The sequence below is a fragment of the Callithrix jacchus genome, chromosome 10 (genome assembly GCF_049354715.1).
Source record: "Callithrix jacchus isolate 240 chromosome 10, calJac240_pri, whole genome shotgun sequence".
Classification (NCBI taxonomy): Eukaryota; Metazoa; Chordata; class Mammalia; order Primates; family Cebidae; genus Callithrix; species Callithrix jacchus.
The window spans coordinates 63,538,763-63,566,516 of NC_133511.1; the positions used below are offsets into that span (position 1 = coordinate 63,538,763).

Sequence of the window (27,754 nt, forward strand, 5' to 3'; positions counted from 1 at the left end):
TTGTGGGTTCTAAAAATTAAAACAATTGAACTAATGGACATAGATAATAGAAGGATGGTACCAGTGACTGGAAAGGGTAGTGGAGGGCTAGTGGGAAGGCAGGGATGGTTAATGGGTACAGAAAAATAGAAAGAATAAATGATACCTACTATTTGATAGCACAACAGGGTGACTATAATCAATAATAACTTGCACATTTAAAAATAACTAAAAGTAGAATTGGATTGTTTGTAACACAAAGGATAAATGCCTGAGGGGATGAATACCCCATTCTCTATGATGTGATTATTTCACATTGCATGCCTGTGTCTAAAATATCTCATGTATTCTATAAATATGTACACCTACTATGTACCTACAAAAAATTAAAAATTAAGAAAAGATGAGGTTTGAGTTTTGCTGGGAAGGATAAGTAAAATTTCTGCCAGTTTAAAGAAGGTTCTATCTGTGTGATCTTAGGTGATTTCTTCTTGCACTCCAGACTTCAGCATTTCTACTGTAACAATAGGCAGTCAAGTTAGATGACATCCAAGGTTGCCTCTGGCTTTGATGTTAGGTGCATCTTAAAATCTTTAACTTGGTTCTGTTTTATACCAGTGACTATAGAATCCAAGGTAATGAGTAGAAAGAAGTAGTTGTTGGTGAGCACATTCCTTCCCTGAATCCCTGTCTACTTTGAATCAGTATGTAAAGTACTTACACATAGTGGCTGCTTAAAAAGTGTTTTCTTTACTTTCTTTCTACTGTAGCACTGTATCGTTATGCTTTTTATAGCATGTTTCAAAAGTGATTGCACAAATCACTTCCCCTCCTTGGTTGCCTCTTGACTAGTATTAAGTCTAGAGACTGCATAGTAAGAAATATCTAATTACAGGCCATAGACGATGGGACTTCTGCAGAGGCCATGGCTTATAAATGGCAGAGCTAGGACTTAAACCTGGGTCTCCTGACTTTAATTCCAACCATCTTTTAAAATATTGCCCTACCGAGCAACGCGGAGGAAACAGGAGTGAACCGAGAGCATAGCGACCAACATGAGCCTTCTTAACAAGCTGGAGAGCGAGATGACCCCACAGGAGCTGCAGAAGCAAGAGGAGGAGGAATTTAACATGGGTCCACTCTGTGCACACCCAGTCCGTCAAGAATAACACCCAAGAGCTCATCAATTGCAGCGACAATAAGAAACTCCCGGGCCGTGTGAAGGCCTTCAACAGGCACTGCAACATGGTGCTGGAGAACATGAAAGACATGTGGACTGAGGTACCCGAGAGCAGCAAGGGCAAGAAGAAGTCCAGGCCAGTCAGCAAAGACTGCTACATCTCCAAGATGTTCCTGCACGGGGACTCGGTTATTGTGGTCCTGTGGAACCCCATCTTCGGCAAGTAGGGGCCTCCTATCCCTACCCATCGACAGAACTCACTCCCCTATCCTATGGAGACCGCTGCCACTGGTGTTGAGAATAACAAAGCTCTGCATTTTTTTCTAAAATAAAATAAAATAAAATAAAATATTGCCCTACCTTTTGAAATCTCACAGTGCTCTTGCCTTAATTATAGAGTCATTCAGTTGATTCATAATTAATACTTCAATATAATTAGTTGCTCATCAATTATTAGGTTCCTGAGCCTCTGGGACATTGGTAAAATGTGATCACTCTATCTTTCTCTCTGTCTGTTGTAGTCATTTTTTGTCCAGGATGAATAGAAGGGTGCTATCTGAGCTGTCATAATGGTTGGCTTCAAGCCTAGCTTTATATTGCAGCATGTTGGAGGCATTGGTTTTTCATTCTACCAAACCTTTGGTTTACAGAGACTATTAGAAGATTAAGGTATATTTGCTCTCCTTATTCAAAAGTTGAGCATGTTTCTAATTTTGGATCTGTTTTCCTGTAAACAAAGTTTAAAATGGTATAGGTTTAAAAATGTGCTAATTATTATGGTGAGTGTAGATATACAGAGTGACCATTGAGGGGATCAATGAGTGTAAAAAGAGGAAAGAGAACCTATAGGAAAGGGCTGGTTGGAGGACAGCAGGAAAACTGGAAAGTAGTATAAAACACTAAGTTAAGTAAGTTTAGAAGGAAGTAATCAAGAAAGCACAAAATTGTGTTCTGTGAGTACAGGTGAAGGTCCCGGAAATGTTTGGCATTGAGAAAATACATTTGGGGGGTCTTGAAAGAGTATTTCAGGTATTTAAATTTCTGTCTGGGGAAGAGATAGTGGTCTTTTCTGAATAGCTCTAAGATACAGGATTTAGTACTAACAGAAGTAAGTTTTTTCTTTGTCTATTCATTTGTTTATTCAACAAATCTTTATTGATTACCTATTCTGTACCAGGCCTAGTGTTGTGGATCGAGAAATACGTAGGACATAAACTTTGTTCTTGAGATGTTCATAGTCTAAGTCTAGCAGGGAAGAGGGGTGAAAGGGAAAGCGCATCTGTAAACAATTTATTGCAGTGCAGTGTAAGAGCTTATTATAAGTGATAACTCATTAACTGAGATGATCAAAGATAGAATAAGCAGTCTTTAGAGATTTTAGATTTCTTGTCCTTGCGACTTTTCAAGCATACTCTGGATGACCTAGGTTAGAATGTAGTAAAATAATTCAAATTAGATTCCAACACATATTTTAGGTTTTAAGTAATAATGGAATCTCTTTGAAAGTGAAGATTTACCACAGAATTCTCCAATCATAGTAAGAGGACTGAGAAATGGAGAAAAGCCTGTATCAGGAAGGTTGGCAAAACCTTTCTTGGCATAATCATGGGCTGTGGGCCTGAAATGAAGTTACATTCAATGAAGCTGTTGGTTGAAGGACCTGGGAGGCAAGGAAGGGCCTGACTAGGGTATCAGGTGGCTGCAGGGAGTGTAATTTTGGAACTGGCAGCCTGGAGTGGGAAGGTACACTTGAGAACTGAGACAGTAAAAGTTCTCTTTGGAGAGCTGAGGGACTTGAGTTACAGCTGGGAGGGAAAACAAAGGTAAATCTGGGAAGTGAAACTGGAAGAAATGGATAAAAAGCACATCACTCACAGAGTTAATCTACATTAACAAGATTGTTTTTGCTTACTTGATTTCTTTTGTTTAAAAAGAGAAGGAGCAGTTGGTTTGCGAAGGTGGGTCAGGATGAATTATGCAAAGAAGTGGGGTTAGGGTTTGGCCTTGATGGATGAGTAAAATTTTTATCTGTCAGAGAAGGGAGAAATCATTGACAGACAGGAAGCACATTGGGGTGTGTGTGTATCTATGTCTGTGTGCCTGTGTGTGTGTATAAATAAGAATACTTCGCAAGTAAGAGGAACAGATTTCTGAGGTGTGGTTTGAATTAGGCTGTGCTAGGTGTAGTGACTTAGTTTTAAGGCAGGTAGATGTCACATAGTGAACAACCTTGAATTTTATCTGTGTTAAACTTCATAAAGGCAAGATATATATCTCTATGCAAAGTTTGATTAATTAAAATATTTGAGTTCACTGTGAGCTAGATACTATGTAAAGCATTGTTGGATCACAAAGATGACAAAATTGGGCCCAATATTTGAAGAACATTCTGGATCCTAGGGAAGACATACCTGTAAACAGTTATAACAGCAATAATAAAAAGGATAACCTGGAAAGTTACCATTGCTTTGGGAACATGGAGGAGGGGGTACCTAACTTCTTAAAGTGATGACACGTTTCCAAATGGGTTCATCAAATAACAGTTGAATTAAGCCTTGAAGGATGAGTGAATTAATAGTTGGAATACAGGGAAATTGGTATTCTAGGCAGCGGTATCAGCATGCACAAAGGGATAGAAGTGTAAAAGCTATGGGATATTTGAAGAAGTTAGAGAAGTTGGGTGTAGATAGAGTATAAGGGAAATTAGAGGGAGTGGTAGTGGTGGGAATGAGACTAATGGGTGAGTTTGATCAAATAACAGAGGGCTCTAAAAGCAAGCCAAAAACTTGCTTTTGAGATGTCGATGAAGGGTTTTAAAAGTAGAAAAGTAGTATGTTTTAAGATTACTGACAGCCCCTGGATAAAGGATTAAGGAAAAAACTGGATGTGGGGGGAATCAGTTCTTTATTCATCAGAAATTGTTAAAAAAAAAAAAACCTCCTATAGATTTTATTTATAGTATTTAAGTAATTGATATCTGAAGCAGTAGTATTCAAATCTGATTGGCAGTGGGATCACTAATTTTCCAAATACAGAATTTAGGCCTTAATTTAGCCATTCTGAATCAAAGTTTACGGAGGAAAAACAGGATATCTATATTTCTGAAAGCTCTTGGTGATTATTGTGCTGGTTTTTTGGACCCATTATTCACTAAAGCAATGTTGTGTTTAACTCCAAGGAGCTTATATTTTAAATAGTCATGGTTAAATATATAATTTCTACTGCAGCATGGAAGACTAATGAGAAATTTTAACTCTGGATATATTCATATTCATTGTCAAGGACATTTATTTTAAGGTAATAATATATTTTCATTAAAACTATTGATAATGTGTGATAGGGAATTTCCCCCCTATCTTTTATTATTTATTTATTTAGAAACAGAGTCTCCTTCACCCAGGCTGGAGTCCAGTGGTGTGATCTCAGCTCACTGTAGCCTCTGCCTCCCGTGTTCAGGTGATTCTCTTGCCTTAGCCTCCTGAGTAGCTAGGATTATAGGCGCCTGCCACTATGCCTGACTAATTTTTGTATTTTTAGTAGAGAGGGGATTTCACCATGTTGGCCAGGCTGGTGTGAAACTCCTGACCTCAAGTGATCCACCCGCCTTCACCTCCCAAAGTGCTGGGATTACAGGTGTGAGCCACTGTGCCTGGCCTATCCATCTTTTAGATTTTATTCCTTCTGTATCTCAGAAGGACTGGAGAATTTGCCAGTAAATTCTACACCATAAAGGACAGCATGGTTATTGCATTGACTATTTTATATTTAGAAGAAGAAAGCCAGGCACAGTGGCTCTTCCCTGTAATTCCAGCTGCTTGGGAGACTGAGGTGGGAGGATTGATTGAGACCTGGAGTTTGAGATGAGCCTGGCCAACGTAGTGAGATACCTGTCTCTAAAAATTTTTTTTAATTAGCTGGGCGTGTTGGTACATGCCTATAGTCCTAGCTACTCTGGAGGCTGAGGTGGGAGGATCTCTTGAGCCCTGGAGTTTGAGGCTGCAATGAGCTATGATTGCACCACTGCATTCCAGCCTGGGTGACAGAGCAAGAATCCCATCTCTTTTTTAAAGAACAAGGTAGAATTTTAGAGGAGGGAGATACTGGAGAGATTATATAGTCTCAGGGGTCAGCAAACTTGCTATAAAGGGCAAGATAGTAAATATTTTAAGTTTGTGGACATGCAGTCTCTGTTGCAGCTACTAAACTCTGCCAGTGTCTGGCGGAAAAAAAAGCCATAGACAATTCATAAATGAATGGGCAAAGCTGTGTTCCAATAAAACTGTTTACAAAAACAGCAGCTTTGCTGACCCTTGATACAGTCCATTCCTGAGAGGGAAAGTGTAAGTTGTTTAAGGTTATAAAATTAGAGGTTGGCAGAGAATTCACTATGTGGAATGTTGTTAGCAGTTTTATTTAATCTTCACATAGATGAATAAATAAAATCTAAGATGTTAAAGAATTTCTCTAAAGTTAGTAAGTGGTACTGGGATCCACACTTAGTTTTTGCTAGGCCAAATTTCTGCTTTCAACTACATCATGGTGGTTTTCCATGCTCTTCAATGTCTCAGAATGGGAATGCAGAGAAAAGCAAGATATTGTGATTTTTCAGCAGTGCTTGGCACATAGTAGGCATTTATACATCAGTGAGTGTTATTGACTGAATAGGCTAGTGGTATCACAGTGTGCAGTGGAAGGCTTGAGCTGGCCCCTGAAGGAAGGGCTGTGTAATTTGGATTCTTTGCATTTTTTTTAACATGTATTTCCTTTTGGTCAAAAATAATAAGACAGTTACATTGTTATTTCTGATTCTAGTAGCTGCTGCTGGTGGTGACAATGTCAAATAACGGCCTAGACATTCAAGACAAACCCCCAGCCCCTCCGATGAGAAATACCAGCACCATGATTGGAGCCGGCAGCAAAGATCCTGGAACCCTAAACCATGGTTCTAAACCTCTGCCTCCAAACCCAGAAGAGAAGAAAAAGAAGGACCGATTTTACAGATCCATCCTACCTGGAGATAAAAGTACAGTATTTGATTTCTTCTCATTTGTATGCTTTAAAAAAATTATTTTGAGTTACCTGGATAAAAGATCTATCATCTTTGACTTAATTTTCCTTTAATGCTTTTTTTTCTAGTTAAAGATTTCCCTTTCTTCCTAAAGTGGCTGAAGCCAAATGGAAAATAAACCTATTTTTATACTCTATTAACTATATCTGAGCAAAATTGTAAGAGAATAATTATGCTCTTGCCAGATTTGGGACAATCTGGAGTGATTTATTTATTTACTTTTTAAGTTCTTAAACTGTTTATGAAGTCACAAAATGTAAGAAAAATTGAAATGTCTTTATTTGGAATTTTTTTACCCCAGAATTAGTTTCAATTGGAAATGTTTTCTTTCCAAAATCTTGATTGCCTTTTCTTTATTCTGACTTCCTAGTCTCACTTTCAGGTTCGGGGACTGTGTATCAATAAGAATGGCAAGTAACAGCTGAGAAAAAGATGCAGAGATAACTAGGATTCAGCATGAGTTTACTATGAATAAATCATACTGGGCAGGCTTATTTCCTTTTTATTGATAAAACTTCTATTAATGGAAGAGTAATCAGGATTTTAACAGTGTACATGAAAAGGTCACCAAGATCCTTGTGGACGAGGTTGTAAAATAAAGTTTTGGTGTCAACAACAAAAGATGTCTTTTGTTTGATACCAAAAATGTTGATTTAAGTGGCTGTTGCTCTGGTAAAGTTCTCCGTATATTTGCTGGGCCCTGTTCTTATGGCATGCTAAAGATACTGGCTTTCTGTGTGTAAGTAGTTTTTATGAGCTTCTGATTTAGATGGAGCTGGGTCACCACTTACCAGCTTTGTGATCTTAGGCATGCCAGTTAACTGCTTTGACCTTTAGTTTCCTATCTTTAAAACTGAGATATTAGCTCACAGAGTTGTTTTGAAGACTACATACGAAGTTCCTAATAGAGTACTTTCTACACAGAAGGTACTTGAATGTTAGTTCTCTGTCTCTTTACTCCTTTGTTGATGAATAGAAACTGGGAGGCATAGCTAGTAGACTATATGGTAAAATCAGAACTGAGACATGTTTTTTATATATAAACCTGCCATGGTAGAGCAGATACAACTAGCACAATGGTGAATTGCAGAAAATATCTCATGCCTAACTACAGATCAGGGGAGATGGTAGATAGTAGTGTCATTAGCCAAATAGAGAGCACAGAAAGAAGGAATGAATTAGGAGTGTTGGTGTTTGGAGAGCAGGGAAGATGATGATTTTGAACACATTGCATCTGTGATGTCTTTATATAGATACATCTTATAAGCAGATCTCATGTATAGTAAATGTTTGTTGTATAAGTGAAATGAGAAGTATTAAGGACTTTTAATGAGTCTATTGGGCTTGTATCTTTATGTGTATAAGTCCTTCTACTCTACCTTCCCTGTGGGTTTGTGAGATTGGTTAGAAAAGAAGGCCAGGCACAGTGGCTCATGCCTGTAATCCCAACACTTTGGGAGGGTGAGGTGGGAAGATCGCTTGAGCTCAGGAGTTTGAGACCAGCCTGGGCAACATAGCAAGACCTTGTCTCTACTTAAAAAAAAAAAAGCTGGGCATGGTGGCGTTCGCCTGTAGAACCAGCTGCTTGGGACGCTGAGGCAGGAGGATTGCTTGAGCCCAGGAATTTGAAGCTGCACTGAGCTATGATCATGCCACCGCACTCCAGCCTGGGCGACACAGTGAGATCCTGTCTTAAAAAAATAAAATAGGCCTGGTGCAGTGGCTTACGCCCGTAATCCCAGAACTTTGGGAGGCCAAGGCGGGTGGATCACCATAAGTCAGGAGTTTGAGACCAGTCTGACCAACATGGTGACACCCCATCCCTACTAAAACAAAAAAAATTAGCTGGGTGTGGTGGTGGGTGCCTGTAATCCCAGCTACTCAGGAGGCTGAGGCAGGAATATTGCTTGAACCTGTGAGGCGGAGGTTGCAGTGAGCCAAGATCGTGCCATTGCACTCCAGCCTGGGCAATAAAAGCAAAACTCCATCTCAAAATAAAAATAAAATAAAATAAAAAGACATGGGTAAGGTGCTTAACTTTGATTTCCTGACCGATTCCTTCATATAGTAGCTGCCAACTTCCTTGGTACAAGGGGTATGATCTGAGGCAGTGGTAAATGCCCTGCAATCTTCTTCCGCATATATAGCCACTTTGTTTATCCTTCAATTTAGATGTGTATTTTTAAAAAATATTTTATCTTAACCAGTGTTCTTGATCTCTATAAATAAACAGGCTTTCAGCCCAAGTGTCTACATGTGGTGAAAGAGGACTTTTTAAATTAAAAAGTTTAAATTGTTCTTGCTGACTCAAACTAGGAAGGTAATAAGATTCTCTTCCAGTAGGCATCATCAAAACTAAAAACATTTATGTTTCAAAGGGCACCATCCAGAAAGCAAAAACACACAGAAAAGAGAAAATTTTCCCAAATCATGTACTTTATAATGGACACATATCTAAATTACATAAAGAAGAACTATTACAAGTCAACAATCAAAAGACAAATAATTTTAAAATGGGCAAAATATCTAAATAGACATATCTCCAAAGAACATATGCAAATAACCAATAAGCACATGAATAGATGCTGAAATCATTAGCCATTGATTTCCAAAAAGTGGAAATCAAAACCACAATGAGATACCACTTCACACTCACTAGGATGGCTGTAATAAAAAAGATAATAACAAGTGTTAGTGAGGATGTGGAGAAATTGCAACCCTCATAATTGCTGGTGGGAATGTAAAATGGTACAGCCTCTGTGGAAAACAGTCTGGCAGTTCCTCAAACAGATAAACATAGAGTTACCAGCAGTACATGAATGTTTATGGCAGCATTCCTAATAGCCAAAAAGTGGAAACAACCCAAATTCCCATCAGCTGATGAATAGATAAATAAAATGTGGACTATCCATATAATGAAATATAACAAAGACATGAAGTTTTGATCCATGCCATGACGTGAATGAACCTTGAAAATGCTGTGTTAAGTGAAAGAAGCCAGTTACAAAGGATCACATATACTATGATTCCATTTTTAGGAAATGTGCAGCATTGGTAAATTCATAGATAGAAAGTAGATTAGTAGTTGCCTAGGGCTGCAGAGAGGGAGAGGCAATTAAAACTAGGAGGTGATTGCTAAGAGGGGTGGGGTTTCTCTTTGGAGTGATGATATGTTATAAAATTAATTTTGGTGATGACTTTCCAGCTCTCTGAATATATTAAAAGCCATTGAATTTTATACTATATGGGTGAATTGCTTGGTAAGTGAATTATATCTTAATAAAGCTGATTTTTGAAAAACAAGATTCCTGTCTGAAACAGCAGATGGAAATAGAGCCTTCAGACATCATTGGGATCTGAAGGGACAATCTTACGTGCTAAATGGGAAAGTGGGGTTCCAGATACTGGGATTATAATCTTGGTTCTACCATAAATTGGCTGTCTGATCTGGGTCAATTATTTTTCTGTATATGTCAGTGCCTTCATCCAAAAAAGAAGAGTCAGAGCAGTAGGCATGTTTCTTTTGGCTTTGGAATCCTATAGTTACATAAATGAGATATTGCAAAGGTGTGGCTAGATCAGGCTTGTCAGTATAGGTGAAAACAAACTAGGCCATTGTAACATACTTTATTCACTGATAGAGCTGTAGAAAATCCTAGCTGAGCAACCCTAGGCTAAATCTGTTCTGAAAATACATCTCATAGCTTCAAGATCAAAACTTCATCTCTATAGGTTGAAAGCATAGAGGTAGAAAACATACAGAGTTAGAACAAGTTCTTGCAAAATGATCTCACAATCTTTCATCCTTTGGCTATAGATTTTCTATATTTGCCCTGGGCACATAGGTTTCACACCTTTGCTTTAAGACCCTTGATGGCTAAAATTAATGCATACATCAAAATGAAAGAAGTCTGAGGTATTTTTCTTTTATTTAGAGACTTTGTTCAACCAGTAAGCTGCCCAACTTAGTCCTAGCAGGATACACAGCAATGTTGGTAGTCTTTGAAGTGGTGTGCCCTTCATGTAGTATTTGAGCATTTATGCCAGCTGTATATTTATGCTTTTTAATTTCTTTTAGTTGCAGTATCCTCACTTCCCATTCACCCTATATCATTAGTAGGCTTTCGTCATTTGACATAGTAAATATAAAAGCATTTTCTAAACTAAGATAGAATATAAATATGAGGATTTAAAAAAAATGGAAACCTCTTTTTTTGATATCTACAACAACTCATTTTTAATTGGGGAGGCTAAGGCTTAGAGAAAAATAAGTTGCTCAGGGTCTCACAAGTGGAAAGTGGGAGGGCTAAGGGTGGTACTAAGTCTTCCTAAATGATCTGTTCCACTGTAGCATAACTATCTCTCTTAGTTGTTCTCAACTCTGATTACACATTGGACTCACTCATGGTTCTTTTAAAAAATACAGGAGGTTGGGGGTTGCAGTAGTTCACACCTGTGATCCCAGCAGTTTGCGAAGCCAAGGCAGACGGATCACTTGAGGTCAGGAGTTCGAGACCAGCCTGCCATCATGGCAAAACCCTGTCTCTACTAAAATACAAAAGTTAGCTGGGTGTGGTGGCGGGTACCTGTAATCCCAATTATCTGGGAGGTTGAGGCAGGAGAATTGCTTGAATCTGGGAGGCAGAGGTTGCAATGAGCCAAGATTGTGCCACCTGCACTCCAGGCTGGGCAACAGAGTGAAACTCCATTACTGCCCACCCCACCCCCCCCGCCCCGAAAAAACAAATTGACAGGGCATGATGGCTCATGCCTATAATCCCAGCATTTTGGGAGGGCAAGGCAGGCAGATTACTTGAAGTCAGAAGTTCAAGACCAGCCTGACCAACATGGTGAAGCCCCATCTCTACTAAAAATACAAAAATTAGCTGGACATGGTGGCAGATACCTGCAGTTCCAGCTAGTCAGGAAGTTAAGGCAGGATAATCGCTTGAGCCCAGGAGCCAGAGGTTGTAGTGAGCTGAGATCATGCCACTGCACTTCAGGCTGAGTGACAGAGCAAAACTCTGTCTCAAAAATAAATAAATAAAGAGATTGCAGTGAGCTGAGACCACTGCACTCTAGCCTGAGTGACAGAGCAAAACTCTGTCTCATAAATAAATAAATAAAATAAAAAATACTGTTGCCTGGATTCCATCCAGACTTTTGGAGTCGGAATTTCTAGAGGAGTCATCTTGGGTCTCTCAAGAGATTTTTGGGAGATGAGAAAGAAGAGTTGTCTGTGGGCTGCAGTACTGGTTGAGACTTGAACTGCCAGTGGGTAGAATGTCTTTGGGCATTACCTAATGCTGACCTCTCTAGCATGGCCTCAGTATGTGCCTGGGGGATGCATAAATGATTGGACAGAGAAGCTGTAATTGAGGGCCTGTAATAGGTGATGCTGAGTTGCAGAATTCCATGTGGGAAAGCCTGGTTCCTGTGGTTAGGATCTGGAGCCTTTGGTTTATTCTAAGAAGTCTTTCAGCATTTAGTTTGAAATCTTTTTCTGGCTGCATTTTCACAAGCAAAGTGGAATTCTCTGAGCTTGGGAAGAGTTTAGCAAAGTTAATTTTAACATTGGACTATGTCAGTGTTTATCTTTCCAAGTTTGGAATGTTTTACTGCTTTTAGCTCAGATTAGCTTAGTGGAGCCAATGAGAGGTGCTGCTTAAAAATAATTTTTTAAAATTGGCCAGTGATTTGTGCTAAAACTTTGATGGCTATACTGAGACATGGGATTTTGCAGTGTCAGCCTCATTTCCCATGCTATCAGAAAGAAGCTTCTTTTCCCACTTTATTTTCTCAATCCCAAGATCTCTAGATACATGAAATCAAAATGATTCTTTCTTCTTTCTTGCCTCAACCAGTTTCTCTATCTTAATGAATGAGTTGAGAAACCTAACAGTTTTTTATATTAATGACAACTCATGTTTGTGAAGTTCTTTAGTTTACAAAGCGCATATATTTTCTGTAACTTAGTTAAATAATTATTTTTTTTTCTTTGAGATGGAGTCTCGCTCTGTCTCTCAGGCTGGAGTGCAGTGGCGCCATCTCAGCTCACTGCAACCTCCGCCTCCTGGGTTCAAGCAATTCTCCCTGCCTCAGCCTCCCGAGTAGCTGGGATTACAAGTGCCCGACACCACCCCCGACTAATTTTTGTATTTTTTAGTAGAGATGGAGTTTCACCACGTTGGTCAGCTGGTCTTGAACTCCTGACCTCAGGTTATTCACCCGCCTCGGCCTCCCAAAGTGCTGGGATTACAGGTGTGGGCCACCATACCCAGCCAAGAATTCTTAATGTAATAGTAGGAATTCTTTTTTAGATATAAGTCTTTTGTCAGTTATAGATGTTATAAATATCTTCTACTGTGCTCTTACCTTTTATTAGATTCAGTAAATTCCCCTGTAATCTTAGATGCTTGGCATGATGTGAAATAGAATTTTAGTGTGATTAAATTTTTTAATTATTTCCTTTCTAATGCCTTGTGGTTCTATTTTTGAAATCTTTACCTACTCAGAGACATAAAGATTTTCTTTTCTCTCTTTTTTTTTAAGATGGAGTTTTGCTGTGTCACCCATGCCGGAGTGCAGTAGTGCAATCTCGGCTTAACTCAACCTCCGCCTCCCAGGTTTCAGCAATTTTCCTGCCTCAGCCTCCCGAGTAGCTGGGATTACAGGCGCATGCCACCATGCCTAGCTAATTTTTGTGTGTGTGTGTTTTTAGTAGAGACAGGATTTCACCAAGTTGGCCAGGCTGGTCTTGAACTGTTGACCTTAGGTGATCCTGTCCCCCACCTGCTGCACCCCCACCCCACAAAGTGGTGGGATTACTGGTATGAGCCACAGTGCCCAGCCATGAAGATTTTTCAGACATTAGCACATTATCTGTACATTGTAATAGTTTTGTTTCTTCTCCTTTTACTTCTTTTTCTTGCTTAATTGCACTGATAATGTCTTCAGCACTTAGATGAGTAGAATAGTACTGAAGATGTTAACTTTAGTACTATGATGAATAGAATAGTACTGAAGATATTAACCTGGTGATTGCACTGGTTAATATCTTCGGTACTATGATGAATCTAATAGTACTGAAGATATTCACCTGATGAGAAGGAATAACCTTCTCTTATTTTTAATCTCAGGAAAAGCTTTCAGCATTTCAAAATTAAGTATGTTTGCTCCAGCGTTTTTGGTAATTAGTTTTTATTAGATTAAGTAAACTCCCTTGTAATCTTAGTTTACTAAGAGTTTTTAATCACAATTGATACCACATTTCAGCAAATGCTTTTTTCTGCATTAATTGAATTGATTATATTTTCTCCTTTATTTTCTTAATATAGTAAATTATTTCAGCAAACGCTGTTATCTGCATTAATTGAATTGGTTATATATATTTTCTCCTTTATTTTCTTAATATGTTAAATTATATTCACTTTTTAAAAATTGAGATATAATTCACATGCCATACAAGTCACCATTTTAAAATGTACAATTTCGTGGTTTCTAATATATTCATAAGATTGTATAGCCCTTACAACTAATTCCAATACATTTTCATCACTTCAGAAAGAAACTCCATACTCATTGCAATCATTCCTCATTTCTCCCTTCTCCCCTGACAACCACTAATCTACTCTCTGTCTATGGATTTGCCTATTTTGGACATTTCATATTTATGGAATTACACAGTTTATGTCCCTTTTTGACTGGCTTCTTTCACTTAGCATGTTTTCAAGATTCATCTGTGTTGTAGCATGGATCAGGACTTCATTTCTCTTTATGGCTGAATAATAGTATATGGATATACCACATTTTATTGATCACTTGAGGGACATTTGGGTTACCTTTTGACTATTATGAATAAACTGCTATGAACATTCACATACAAGTTTTTGTGTAGACATAAGTTTTCATCAGATTCCTGCAGACATAATTCTAGTCATCATAAGAAATTTGCTACAGCAGCAGTAGTCCCAGGGATACTATAGCCTTGGGATATGGAACCATCAGGATCCTGGGTTTGCTTTATTTTCTTCTTTGTGTCTTCCTTTAGTCTGAAGCTCATAGTGCCTTCCTGCCTACAATCATGTGCTTTGTGAATCTGGTAAAAGTTTATGAAGTTTGGTTGACTTGCTGAACAGGTGGAAAGCTGGGAGAAAGATCACACCGTTTACTTCTCCTGGCCTCTGCTTATTCTGTTTCTTTCAGAAATGCCCTTTCCCGTTTCAGTCTGGTTAACTCGTATTCATCCTTCATGACTTCTTTCAGGTATTATCTTCGCCAGAAAGGTGGTTTATTTCTTATCTTCATCTGTACACAGAGTATATACCATTGTCTTATTTTGCAGATTGAAGACTTGAAACTCTCAGAGACTTTCCCAGGGTCACCCAGTGAGTCAATGGCAAAAATAATACTGAATCTTTCTTCCCCTGAGATTCTTTCCACTGACAGAAATTTCTTTTAATTCCCTGACCTCAGCTGTTTAGCTCCTGGGTTTGTGGTCATGAGCCAGTGAGACAGTGACTGTGGCAGAGCTTGATGAAGGACTGTACACATGTGTAGTGGATGATTGTTACTTCCAAGAAGGGATTAATTGGGTTCCAGGTGGCTCTGGAACTGAATGACTTCTCCATTTCTCTCTTGTATTCCTGCTTCTGGAATCTTGTTTTCTGCTGATGATCCCCAGCTGGTGCATACTCAGTCTAAATATTACACAGTACCAGGCTGGGCGTGGTCGCTCATGCCTATAATCTCAGCACTTTGGGAGGCGGAGGTGAGTCTCCTCCTCACTTGAGGTCAGGCGTTCAAAACCAGCCTGACCAACATGGTGAAACCCTGTCTTTACTGAAAATACAAAAAATAGCCAGGTGTCATGGCAGGTGCCTGTAATCCCAGCTACTCAGGAGGGAGAATTGCTTGAACATGGGAGGCGGACGTTGCAGTGAGCCGAGATTGTACCATTGCACTCCAGCCTGGGCAACAAGAGCGAGACTATCTCAAACAAACAAACAAAAAATTACACAGTACCCAAACAAAATCCTGCCACCTAGATTTATTTCCCTTTTCTTTTTACTTCTCTTGTCTCCCACTTCAGCCAAGTCATTGCTCTTCTTGTACTCCACATCTAATCATCTATGCTAAAAACTGTTATTTCAGTAGGTAGTTGATTCCAGTCAAATCTCAGTAGGGCTAAGGGATATAATCAAGAGTGAAAGACTTGCTCACCTGAACTACAATCATGTACTCTATGAATCAGGACAAGTCAACTTACCTCTCTGGGCCTCTTTCCTCAGGGAATGGGATTACGTGGTCTCTAGAGTCACTCCCTAATACTTTATTTTTTTGAGACACAGTCTCATTCTGTTATCCAGGCTGGATTGCAGTGGCAGGATTTCAGCTCTTTTCAGCCTCTGCCTCCTGGTTCAAGCTATTCTCATGCTTTAGCCTCCTGAATAGCTGGGATTACAGGCACGGGCCACTACACCCAGCTAAGTTTTGTATTTTTAGCAGAGACAGAGTTTCGTTGTGTTGACCAGGTTGGTCTTGAACTCCTGTCCTCAAGTGATCTGTCCACCTCAGCCTCCCAAAGTGTTGAGATTACGAATGTGAGCCACCATGCCCGGCCACTCCCTAATATTTTCTAGAGTGTTCTTGAACTAAGTAAACCCTGTGCTAGATTGAAATTCAGAAGTATAATGATTGTAATTAGAAGTGATAATTTTGGTCCTCAAGAACCTTCACTTTGGATTTTTAAATTAGCATGGAATCATATAAGACAGGAAATGACTAGATGCTTGGTGGTGTGGCGGACTCAAGGCCTTGGGAATTAACAGGAAGAAGAAACATCAGGAAATCCTTCCTGGAAAAAGTTGGACCCGAGCCAATCTTTAAAAGATGGCTGAGATAAAGAGAAGGAGAGGAGAGCATTCCAAACAAGGAGAAGAAAAAATGAGCAAAAACTTGGAAGTGGGACTATTTAAGGTATATTCAAAGGTTTCAGAGTGAAGAGTGCCCAGTAGAAGCAGAGCTGACTTCAGCATTACCCTGTGTGTTCATGTATTAAATGATTTCATTTCCCTGGAATTCTTTTCTGTGAACTACTCATGCTTTGAGCTAACTTTCTTTTTGGGTCTCCTTACCAAAGTTTCTTCTGCATTTGACAGTTCATGCCTGTAATGTATTATATAGTATATTAATTATATATAATAAAAATAATATATAAACATACATAGGTATAAAAAATAAAAATCTAAATAAAACACAAATATAATTGTACTTCTCTAAGTGACTATATCAGAGGGAATTTAAAAGCAGTTCCAAAGCCCTGCCACTTGTTCCATGCATTCTGGCTATGAGAAAGACAGATGGACTTACGTCATAAATGACTGCTTGACTTGAGGCCCTGATATACCCCTTAGCCTTCTTTTTCTCAAAGCAGCTGCTTCTGAGAGGGAAATTGCCAAGTGCATAAATAGCTTAAACCCTAGCACTTGGCATGTAGGCAAATGGTTCTCATTAAGAAACTGAAGAATGAACCTTTGGAATCAGTCCTGGGTTCAAATCCCAGCTCTCAGTAGTTGTATGAGTAAATTATTCAGTTTCCTCATCTGTAAAATGACAGTAGTAGTATTTATCTCATAACATTGTAAGAATGGCAATAGTAATCCCTATCTCATAGATTGTAAGAATGAAGAAAAATACTATATTGATGTCATGGTATGTATACATCTGAAGTTCTTAATGTCATTTCTTCTTATTACACTGAAGTATGTTTTCCTGATTCAACTTGAAATTTTTTAGAGGAGATAAAATAGAATGTAAAGGACCATGGCTTGGTTGGCAGACTTTTTGGATTTTAATTACTTAATGACCATAGGCAAGTCTGTCCCCAAATTTTCTAATCTGCGAGTAAAAATTGCCTCAGGATTGTGGTGATTGTATTAGATTATATGTATAAAATACCTATTTAAAACTGTAGGATGCCTTTTCAGGAAGGAATCTTAACTGCAGAGTTTTGAGAAGGCATAGCTTCTTGTTTTCATAGACTCACAGAATGTAGAAGCTGGAGGGACTCTTAAGATCATCTAGCTTCTCCTCCCCATTATTTAGATGAGAAAGCAGAGATCCTGCATATATATATCTGTGTATGTATGTGTGTGTGTGTGTGTGTGTGTGTGTGTGTGTATGCACTGTGGTGAGGTAGATGTTAAACAGGCTTGAACTCTAGACCTTTTTTTGTTTTTTTCCTTCTCATTTTGCTACCTTTTATCAGGGTTATGTTACGTCTGTGGCGGTTTTAGAACTTCAGGATTTCTTTTGGTTAGTGTGTTGAGCTCCTAGACATCCGGGTTTTAAAATAAGGTTCACGGGGGCTGGGTAACAAGTGTTGTGAAAGTCAACCCAGACCTGCTGAAATGAACGTTTATTCCTGCTGCCCTGGACAGAATTTGTGTGTCTTAGGCAGATTCCTTAAACTCCTTGCCCAGTTGAGGTAAATGTCTGGTCATTTGTTCCTTTCTTTGCTTACGATCTGAGCACCTACTTTGTGCCAGGTGTGTGCTATCCCCTGGGAAGCTATGATTAATTTGACATGGACCCTGCACTTAGAATTCAGTCTGTTGTGGAAGATAAACACTTATAATAGGCAGTGACTATTACATATATTGGGTACTGTGGGAACAGAGAGGGTAAAGAACCACCCAACCTAGAGATCAAGGAGGACTTCCTAAAAAAGATGACTTACCCTATATCACCTGGCTAGTTACTAGTAAAACCAGGACTGTTAACTCTGAAAGATGTTCTTTTTGCCTCTCACTACTTTATTTTAGTTTATTTATTTATTTTGATACAGGGTCTCACTTTGTCACCCATGCTGGAGTGCAATGATATGATCTTGGCTCACTGCAACCTCTGCATCCTGGGCTCAAATGATCCTCTTGCCTCAGTTTCCCAAGTAGCTGGCCCTACAGGCATGCACCACCATGCCTAGCTAATTTTTGTATTTTGTGTAGGGATAGGATTTACCACATTGCCTAGGCTGGGCTTAAACTCCTGGACTCAAGCGATCTGCCCGTCTTGGCCTCCCAAAGTGCCGAAATTACAGGCATGAGCCACCATACCTGGCCATCTCCCTTACTTTAATTCAACAAGAAATTAAGTCTTTAAACATGCATTGAGTATCTGCTCCAATATGGGTCCGTAATTGGGCTCTTCTATATATGTGAAATATTAATAGATAGACTTTGCCCTCTAAAGGAGACTACAGCTCAATAAAGAGCTAAAATAAGCCTGAAAACAATGATGTTTCTGTTTTTTATTTCCCTTTCCCTGTTTCTCTTGCAGCAAATAAAAAGAAAGAGAAAGAGCGGCCAGAGATTTCTCTTCCTTCAGATTTTGAACACACAATTCATGTCGGTTTTGATGCTGTCACGGGGGAGTTTACGGTAAGTCCTGGGTCACAGAAAGGTCTTTAGTCTTTTAGAGTTCTGGCTGTGCACTGTTAGATTCAACCCTTTCTCATCTTTCTGTGTACTGTTAGATTCAACCTTTTCTCATCTTCCTGATGCATCTTCCTGATGTTCAGGTCTCTCTTTGCCTGAGACCCTGATTATAATTTTCTTACGTTCATGAGAGGGACACTCTCATCTCCAAAATTGTATCCAGAGAAGCCTTTCCATCTCCATTCCTAAAATAAACTTCTATTAAATGGCAGGCTTGGTAGCAGGCTCTGTGTGGGGCACTGATCATGCATGAACAACATCCTATCCTACCATCCTGGAGGTATATCCTGGTGAAGAAGCAGACATCTTAAGAAATGACTAATAAAATGAGAAAGGTATTGTAAAAGAGGCTTGTGTAAACTATGAGGGTATAGAGAGAAAGAAATTACTAACAAATGCATCTTTCACTGCTAGCAAGTGTCAGAGTTAGCTCTGATGTTCTTTCAGGGTCCCCTGTGACTGTGCCTTCCTGTCAGCCTTGCATGTCTTTCTTATAGGGAATGCCAGAGCAGTGGGCCCGCTTGCTTCAGACATCAAATATCACCAAGTCGGAGCAGAAGAAAAACCCGCAGGCTGTTCTGGATGTGTTGGAGTTTTACAACTCAAAGAAGACATCCAACAGCCAGAAATACATGAGCTTTACAGGTATGAGAACTGTGTTCAGGGCAGTCTCAGCAAGAGATGGTTTTAATCTGGGTGGGAAAGCTCCCATGCCTATTGGTTTGGGGTGAGAGAAGAAAGTAGTGGAAAGAGTAGAAATGGCACTTTAATTAATGGGGAATTTTGGAATTTGACAGCCAAGATGATGGACTTTGCATCAAACTTGAGTCTTCGCTCTGACAGTACACATGTTTTTTTTTTTTAAATAACATGGTATTATATACAGAGAACACGGGCTTTGTGCTAGAAAGTCTAGATTCTGACACTTACTAGGTTCTAACAGTCACTTCAGTTTTTTGCACCTCAAAATGGGAATAATAATTCCTATCTCAAGAGGCCGTAGTGGAAATGGCTGGGTGCAGTGGCTCATACCTGTAATCCCAATACTTTGCGAGGCCAAGGCAAGAATATAGCTTGAGGTCAGGAGTTCGAGACTACCCTGGGCAACATGGCAAAACCTTGTCTCTACGAAAAATACAAAAATTAGCCGGGTTTGGTGGTGAATGCCTGTGGTCCCAGCTACTTGGGAAACTGAGGTGAAGGAATCGCTTGAGCCTGGGAGGTGAAGGTTGCAGTGAGCAGGGATCATGTCACTTGCACTCCAGACTGAGACCTTGTCTCAAAAAAAAAAAAAGGTATAGTGAGAAATAAGTGAGCTGATTGATGTGAAAGTTTTTTATAAGTTGCAAAACAGTACCATAGAAATGTAATTATCATTATCATCATTATTATTATTAGTTAATTAATAACATTAATGTATGGCTTCCTCAGAGAACTAATTTTTATCAGTCAAATGAAAAAAAAGGTCAATAATAATAAATATTCTTTAGATGTGCCTTCAGTAGAAGGGACTATATTTTCCAGAGTGTTTTTTTTAAAATTTTTATTTATTTATTTTTTATTGCATTTTAGGTTTTGGGGTACATGTGAAGAACAGGCAAGATAGTTGCATAGGTACACACATGGAAGTGTGATTTGCTGCCTTCCTCCCCTTCACCTATATCTGGCATTTCTCCCCATGCTATCTCTCCCCAACTCTCCACCCACTGCTGTCCCTCCCCTATTCCTCCAAACAGACCCCAGTGTGTAGTGCTCCTCTCCCTGTGTTCATGTGTTCTCATTGTTCAACACTCACCTAAGAGTGAGAACATACAGTATTTCATTTTCTGTTCTTGTGTGAGTTTGCTGAGAATGATGGTTTCCAGGTTCATCCATGTCCCTACAAAGGACACGGACTCATCATTTTTCATGGCTGCATAATATTCCATGGTGTATATGTGCCACATTTTCCCTGTCCAGTCTGTCATTGATGGGCATTTGGGTTGATTCCAGGTCTTTGCTATTGAAAACAGTGCTGCAATGAACGTTCGTGTGCTTATGTCCTTATAGTAGAACAATTTATAATCCTCTGGATATATACCCAGTAATGGGATCACTGGGTCAAATGGAATTTCTATTTCTAGGTTCTTGAGGAATCGCCACATTGTCTTCCAAAATGGTTGAACTAATTTACATTCCAGCCAGCAGTGTAAAAGTATTCCTATTTCTCCACATCCTCTGCAGCATCTGTTGTCTCCAGATATTTTTAGTAATCGCCATTCTAACATATCTCAATGTAGTTTTGATTTGCATTTCTCTAATGACCAGTGATGATGAGCGTTTCTTCATATGTTTGTTGGCTTCATGTATGTCTTTTGTAAAGTGTCTGTTCATATCCTTTGCCCACTTTTGAATGGGCTTGTTTGTATTTTTCTTGTAAATCGGTTTTAGTTCTTTGTAAATTCTGGATATCAGCCCTTTGTCAGATGTGTAAACTGCAAAAATTTTTTCCCATTCTGTTGGTTGCCGATTCACTCTAATGACTGTTTCTTTTGCTGTGCAAAAGCTGTGGAGTTTGATTAGGTCCCATTTGTCTATTTTGGCTTTTGTTGCCAATGCTTTTGGTGTTTTGGTCATCAAGTCCTTGCCTACTCCTATGTCCTGAATGGTTTTGCCTAAATTTTCTTCTAGGGTTTTTATGGTGTTAGGTCTTATGTTTAAGTCTTTAATCCATCTGGAGTTAATTTTAGTGTAAGGTGTCAGGAAGGGGTCCAGGGTCTGCTCTCTGCACATAGCTAGCCAGTTTTCCCAACACCATTTATTAAACAGGGAATCCTTTCCCCATTGCTTGTTTTCGTCAGGTTTGTCAAAGATCAGATGGTTGTAGATATGTTGTGTTGCCTCTGATGCCTCTGTTCTGTTCCATTGGTCTATATCTCTGTTTTGGTACCAGTACCATGCTGTTTTGATTACTGTCGCCTTGTAGTATAGTTTGAAGTCTGGTAGTGTGATGCTTCCTGCTGTGTACTTTTTGCTTAGAATTGACTTGGCTATGTGGGAGCTCTTTTGGTTCCATATAAGGTTTAAGGTGGTTTTTTTCCAGTTCTGTGAAGAGGGTCATTGGTAGCTTGATGGCGATAGCATTGAATCTGTAAATTACTTTGGGCAGTATGGCCATTTTCATGATACTGATTCTTTCTAACCATAAACATGGAATGTTTCTTCGTTTGTGCCCTCTCTTATTTCGTTGAGCAGGGTTTGTAGTTCTCCTTGAAGAAGTCCTTTACATTCCTTGTTAGTTGTATTCCTAGGTACTTTATTCTCTTTGTAGCAATTGTGAATGGCAATTCATTCTTGATTTGGCTCTCTTTAAGTCTGTTATTGGTGTATAGGAATGCTTGTGATTTTTGCACATTGATTTTGTATCCTGAGACTTTGCTGAAGTTGCTTATCAGTTTCAGGAGTCTTTGGGCTGAGATGATGGGGTCTTCTAGATGTACAATCATGTCGTCTGCAAATAGAGACAATTTAGGTTCCTCCTTTCCTATTTGAATGCCCTTTATTTCTTTTTCTTGCTTGATTGCTCTGGCTAGAACTTCCAATACTATATTGAATAGGAGCGGTGAGATAGGGCATCTTGTCTAGTGCCAGATTTCAAAGGGAATGCTTCCAGTTTTTGCCCATTTAGTATGATATTTGCTGTTGTTTTGTCGTAAATAGCTTTTATTATTTTGAGATATGTTTCATCAATACCTAGTTTATTGAGGGTTTTTAGCATAAAGGGCTGTTGAGTTTTGTAAAAGGCCTTCTCTGCATCAATTGAGATAATCATGTGGTTTTGGTTTTTGGTTCTGTTTATGTGGTGAATCACATTTATAGACTTGCGTATGTTGAACCAGCCTTGCATCCCCAGGATGAATCCTGCTTGATCATGGTGGAAAAGCTTTTTGATGTGCTGTTGCAATTGGCTTGCCAGTATCTTACTGAAGATTTTTGTGTCTATGTTCATCATGGATATTGGCCTGAAGTTTTCTTTTCTTGTTGAGTCTCCGCTGGGTGTTCGTATTAGGATGATGTTGGTCTCATAAAATGATTTGGGAAGGATTCCCTCTTTTTGGATTATTTGGAATAGTTTCAGAAGGAATGGTACCAGCTCCTCTTTGTGTGTCTGGTAGAATTCGGCTGTAAACCTCTCTGGACCTGGGCGTTTTTTGTGTGGTAGGCTCTTAATTGCTGTGTCAACTTCAGATCTTGTTATTGGTCTCTTCAGGGTTTCAGCTTCTTCCTGGTTTAGGCTTGAGAGGAGGCAAGTGTCCAGGAATTTATCCATTTCTTCCTGGTTTACTAGTTTATGTGCGTAGAATTGTTTGTAATAATCTCTGATGATGGTTTGAATTTCTGTGGAATCTGTGGTGATATCCCCTTTATCATTTTTTATTGCATCTATTTGGTTATTTTCTCTTTTCTTTTTTATAAATCTGGCTAGTGGTCTGTCTATTTTGTTTATCTTTTAGAAAAACCAGCTCCTGGATTTATTGATTTTTTTGAAGGGTGTTTCGTGTCTCTATCTCCTTCAGTCCTGCTCTGATCTTAGTTATTTCTTGTCTTCTGCTAGGTTTTGAGTTTTTTTGATCTTGCTCCTCTAGCTCTTTCAATTTTGATGATAGGGAGTCAATTTTGGATCTCTTCTGGCTTCTCATATGGGCACTTATTGCTATATATTTTCCTCTAGAGACTGCTTTAAATGTATCCCAGAGATTCTGGTATGTTGTGTCTTCGTTCTTGTTGGTTTCAAAGAACATTTTTATTTCTGCCTTCATTTCATTGTTTATCCAGTCAACATTCAAGAGCCAGTTGTTCAGTTTCCATGAAGCTGTGCAGTTCTGAGTTAGTTTCTGAATTCTGAGTTCTAACTTGATTGCACTGTGGTCTGAGAGACTGTTACGATTTCTGTTCTTTTGCATTTGCTGAGGAGTGATTTACTTTCAATTATGTGGTCAATTTTAGAGTAGGTGTGATGTGGTGCTGAGAAGAATGTATATTCTGTGGATTCTGGATGGAGAGTTCTGTAAATGTCTATTAGGTTTGCTTGTTCCAAGTCTGAGTTCAAGTCCTGGATATCCTTGTTAATTCTCTGTCTGGTTGATCTGTATAATATTGACAATGGGGTGTTAAAGTCTCCCACTATTATTGTTTGAGAGGCTAAGTCTCTTTGTAAGTCATTAAGAACTTGCCTTATGTATCTGGTGCTCCTGTATTGGGTCTGTATATATTTAGGATTGTTATCTCTTCTTGTTGCACTGATCCTTTTACCATTATGTAATGTCCTTCTTTGTCTCTTTTGATCTTTGTTGCTTTAAAGTCTATTTTATCAGAGATGAGAATTGCAATTCCTGCTTTTTTTTTTTTTGCTCTCCATTTGCTTGGTAAATCTTCCTCCATCCCTTTATTTTGAGTCTTTGTGTATCCTTGCATGTGAGATGGGTTTCCTAGATACAGCACAGTGATGGGTTTTGGCTTTTTATCCAATTTGCCAGACTGTGTCTTTTGATTGGGGCATTTAGTACATTTACATTTAGGTTTGTATTGTTATGTGTGAACTTGATACCGCCATTTTGATGCTAGCTGGCCGTTTTGCCCATTAGTTGATGCAGATTCTTCATTTTGTTGATGCTCTTTACCATTTGGTATGTTTTTGGAGTGGCTGGTTCTGGTTGTTCCTTTCTATGTGTGGTGCCTCTTTCAGCAGCTCTTGTAAAGCAGGCCTGGTGGTGACAAAATCTTTGAGTACTTGCTTGTTCACGAAGGATTTTATTTTTCCTTCACTTATGAAGCTTAGTTTGGCTGGATATGAAATTCTGCATTGAAAGTTCTTTTCTTTAAGGATGTTGAATATTGGCCCCCACTCTCTTCTGGTTTGTAGGGTTTCTGCTGAGAGATCTGCTGTTAGTCTGATGGGCTTCCCTTTCTAGGTAACCTGACCTTTCTCTCTGGCTGCCCTTAGTATTTTCTCCTTCATTTCAACCCTGGTGAATCTGAGGATTATGTGCCTTGGTGTTGCTCTTCTTGAGGAATATCTTTGTGGTGTTCTCTGTATTTTCTGGACTTGAATATTGGCCCGCCTTGCTTGTTTGGGGAAGTTTTCCTGGATAATATCCTGAAGAGTATTTTCCAGCTTGGATTCATTGTCTTCATCACATTCAGGGACACCTATCAAACGTAGATTAGGTCTTTTCACATAGTCTCATATTTCTTGGAGACTTTGTTCATTCTTTTTTGTGCTTTTTCCTCTAATCTTGCCTTCTCGTTTTATTTCATTGGGTTGGTCCTCGACCTCTGATATCCTTTCTTCTGCTTGGTCAATTCAGCTGTTGAAACTTGTGCATGCCTTGCGAAGTTCTTGTATTGTGTTTTTCAGCTCCATCAGTTCACTTATATTCCTCTCTAAGTTGTCCATTCTCATTAGCATTTTGTCAAATCTTTTTTCAAGGTTCTTAGTTTCTTTGCATTGGGTTAGAACATGTTCTTTTAACTCACAGAAGTTTCTCTTTACCCACCTTCTGAAGTCTGATTCTGTCATTTCATCACATTCAGTCTCCATCCAGCTTTGTTCCCTTGCTGGTGAGGAGTTGTGATCCCTTGTAGGAGGAGAGGTGTTCTGGTTTTGGGTGTTTTCGTCCTTTTTGCACTGGATTCTTCCCATCTTTGTGGATTTATCCACCTGTCATCTTTGTAGTTGCTGATTTTCAGATTGGGTCTCTGAGTGGACGTCCAGTTGATCATGAAGTTATTTCTTCTTCTTATTTTTCCTTCTAACAGTCTGGCCCCACTGCTATAGGACTGCTGAGGTCCACTCCAGGCTCTGTTTGCCTGGGGATCACCTGCAGCAGCTGCAGAACAGTAAGGGTTGCTACCAGTTTCTTCTTGTGCTGTCTTTGTCCCAGAATGATGCCCACCAAATGTCAGTCTGATCAGTCCTTTGTGAGGTGTTTCTTTGGATATATGGGAGTCAGGGAGCTGCTTAAGGAGACAGACTGTTTTTTGTAGGAGCTCAAGTGCTGATCTATGGGCTCTGTTGTTCAGAGCTGCTGGGCAGCTATGTTTAAGTCTGCTGCAGCAGAACTCATAAGCCCCCTCTTTTTTTTTCCCCCGGGTGCTCTGTCCCGGGGAATTAGGGCTTTATTTATGAGTTTCCGTTGTGCTGCCTTTTTCTTCAGGGATGCCCTGCCCAGCAAGGAGGCAGCGTAGTCACTGTCTGCCTGCAGAGGCTTTGCTGAGCTGCTGTGGGCTCCACCCTACTATTTTGCGTGAACTTACCTGCAGTCCCGTTTATATGGGTGTGGTTAGAACTGCCTCAGCAATGGTCGCCCACCTATGTAATGGCGGACTCTTTCTGTAGTGGCGGGTTGCCTCAGCAATGGCAGGCTGCCTCAGCAATGGCGGACTACCTCTGTAGGGGTGGAGTGCCTCGGTAATTGCAGATGCCCCTCTCCCACAGAACTGGACCGTCCCGGGTTCAGCTGTGCTTGCCATGAAACTCTCAACCCAGGATGTTTTCAATTGCTGTTTTTTTTTCTGGGGGTGGGGGTGGGACCCACCAAGCCTGATCACCTGGCTTTCTGCCTCAGAGCCTTTTTTTTTTTAAGTTGAACGGTGGACTCTCTCCCAGGTGTTCCAGTCACCTGTTGAAAAGGCGCCAGGATCTGTGTGATTTCCTGTGTTACGTCCCACTGCACCAGCTGAAACAACGGCATTGCCCGGGAATCTCCTGGTCTGGCTCCCTGTTTCTGTCCCCTGTTTAATCAGATGAGCGGGTGACTCTGCCTTCCCGGAGCTCCAATCACCAGCTTAAAAGGGTAACCAGACCAGTGTATTTTGTACAGAGAACCGCCACACTGGGGCACCGGCAATATTGCCATGCCGGCCAAAATAGCAGTGCTGGCGATCCATGGGCTCCTCCACCTGGGGATCTCCTGGTGTGTAGGCAATAAATATCCATCTGGAAATGCGGCGTACACTCACCCTCTGTGCTTTCACTGGGAGCTGCAATCCTGAGCTGCTCCTAAACCGCCATCTTGGATCCTGTCCCCAGAGTGTTTTTAATAGTAGAATTGGGATTAGAACCCAGGTCTCCTAATTTCTATACCAGCACCTTTTGAATGTACTATGTGCCCCTAGTAATGTTATTTGGAGGCTTTCCTTCCACAGCAGATGAGCTATCCCTTGTTCTGCAGGTGCGAAAGCCAAAGAAGGCCTTTCTAATATGCTAAATTAATGGTGGGCTAGTCTTTTAATTTCTAGTCCAGTGCTTTTTACTTATATTGCCTCCTTCAAAGGGCAGTATTGTTGGGAAGGTAAGAACCAGGATGAACTAATGAATTTTGAAGGATGCTTTCCCCAGCTGGTATCTGGCTTGTTTCAAGGGCACAGATGGTGGAGATGACAGGTTGCAGCTTCACTCCTGCTGCCATGGTGGTACCCGGGAGAGGGCCATGCATGTGCCCAGGAGTATTTCCTTTCTCTCCTCTGGTCCACTGAGTCTGTCTCACTTCATCCCTTGAGGGACTGAGTAATATCAAGGAGGAATTGGGGTGGAGGGTTACTGGTGGGAAAGTTTTCTAGTCAGGAAATTAGAGTTTATGTTTAAGGAACTTGTCATGGAAACATCAGATTAGAGGCTGTCTTTGAAAGCATCAGTGGCTAAGTCTTTGGAAAGATCTTTCTTGCATTTATATATGTAGATATGTGCAAGTGGCATGTAGGTATTTATGTATATGGAGGATTTGCATATATTTGTAATTAAAGCCCCCTTAAGTATTCACGAACAAAGATAAAGTCCACTCAGGTATTCATGAATGAACATATGTATAAATATATACATTCAGGTAATTATGTGTATGTTCATTTGTGCATGCATGTATGAATAATATCGAGTATATATGTATAGATACATGTGCATATATCTACTTTTGTATGTACAGATTTGTACACATGTATATATATGTTTGCAAGAATTTTAATTTTTTGTAAGTTGGAGACTAGGGACAACTC

At 39.7% G+C, this 27,754-nt stretch overlaps 1 protein-coding gene and 1 pseudogene across 3 annotated transcripts in view; both read left to right on the top strand.

Annotated features, from left to right (window-relative positions):
- PAK1 (p21 (RAC1) activated kinase 1) overlaps window positions 1-27,754 on the top strand; it is a 97,346-nt gene that overhangs the window by 12,295 nt on the left and 57,297 nt on the right. The window contains exons 2-4 of one of the 3 annotated variants that reach the window (XM_078340154.1): window positions 5,972-6,182; window positions 18,567-18,667; window positions 19,222-19,369. In XM_078340154.1, coding sequence (XP_078196280.1) covers window positions 5,993-6,182; window positions 18,567-18,667; window positions 19,222-19,369 — 439 coding nt within the window. In that variant the 5' untranslated portion in view covers window positions 5,972-5,992. The remainder of the gene's footprint in view (window positions 1-5,971; window positions 6,183-18,566; window positions 18,668-19,221; window positions 19,370-27,754) is intronic. The other 2 variants (XM_078340155.1, XM_078340156.1) reach the window with 2 other exon arrangements.
- Window positions 896-1,520, top strand: LOC144578104 (small nuclear ribonucleoprotein Sm D2 pseudogene; annotated as a pseudogene).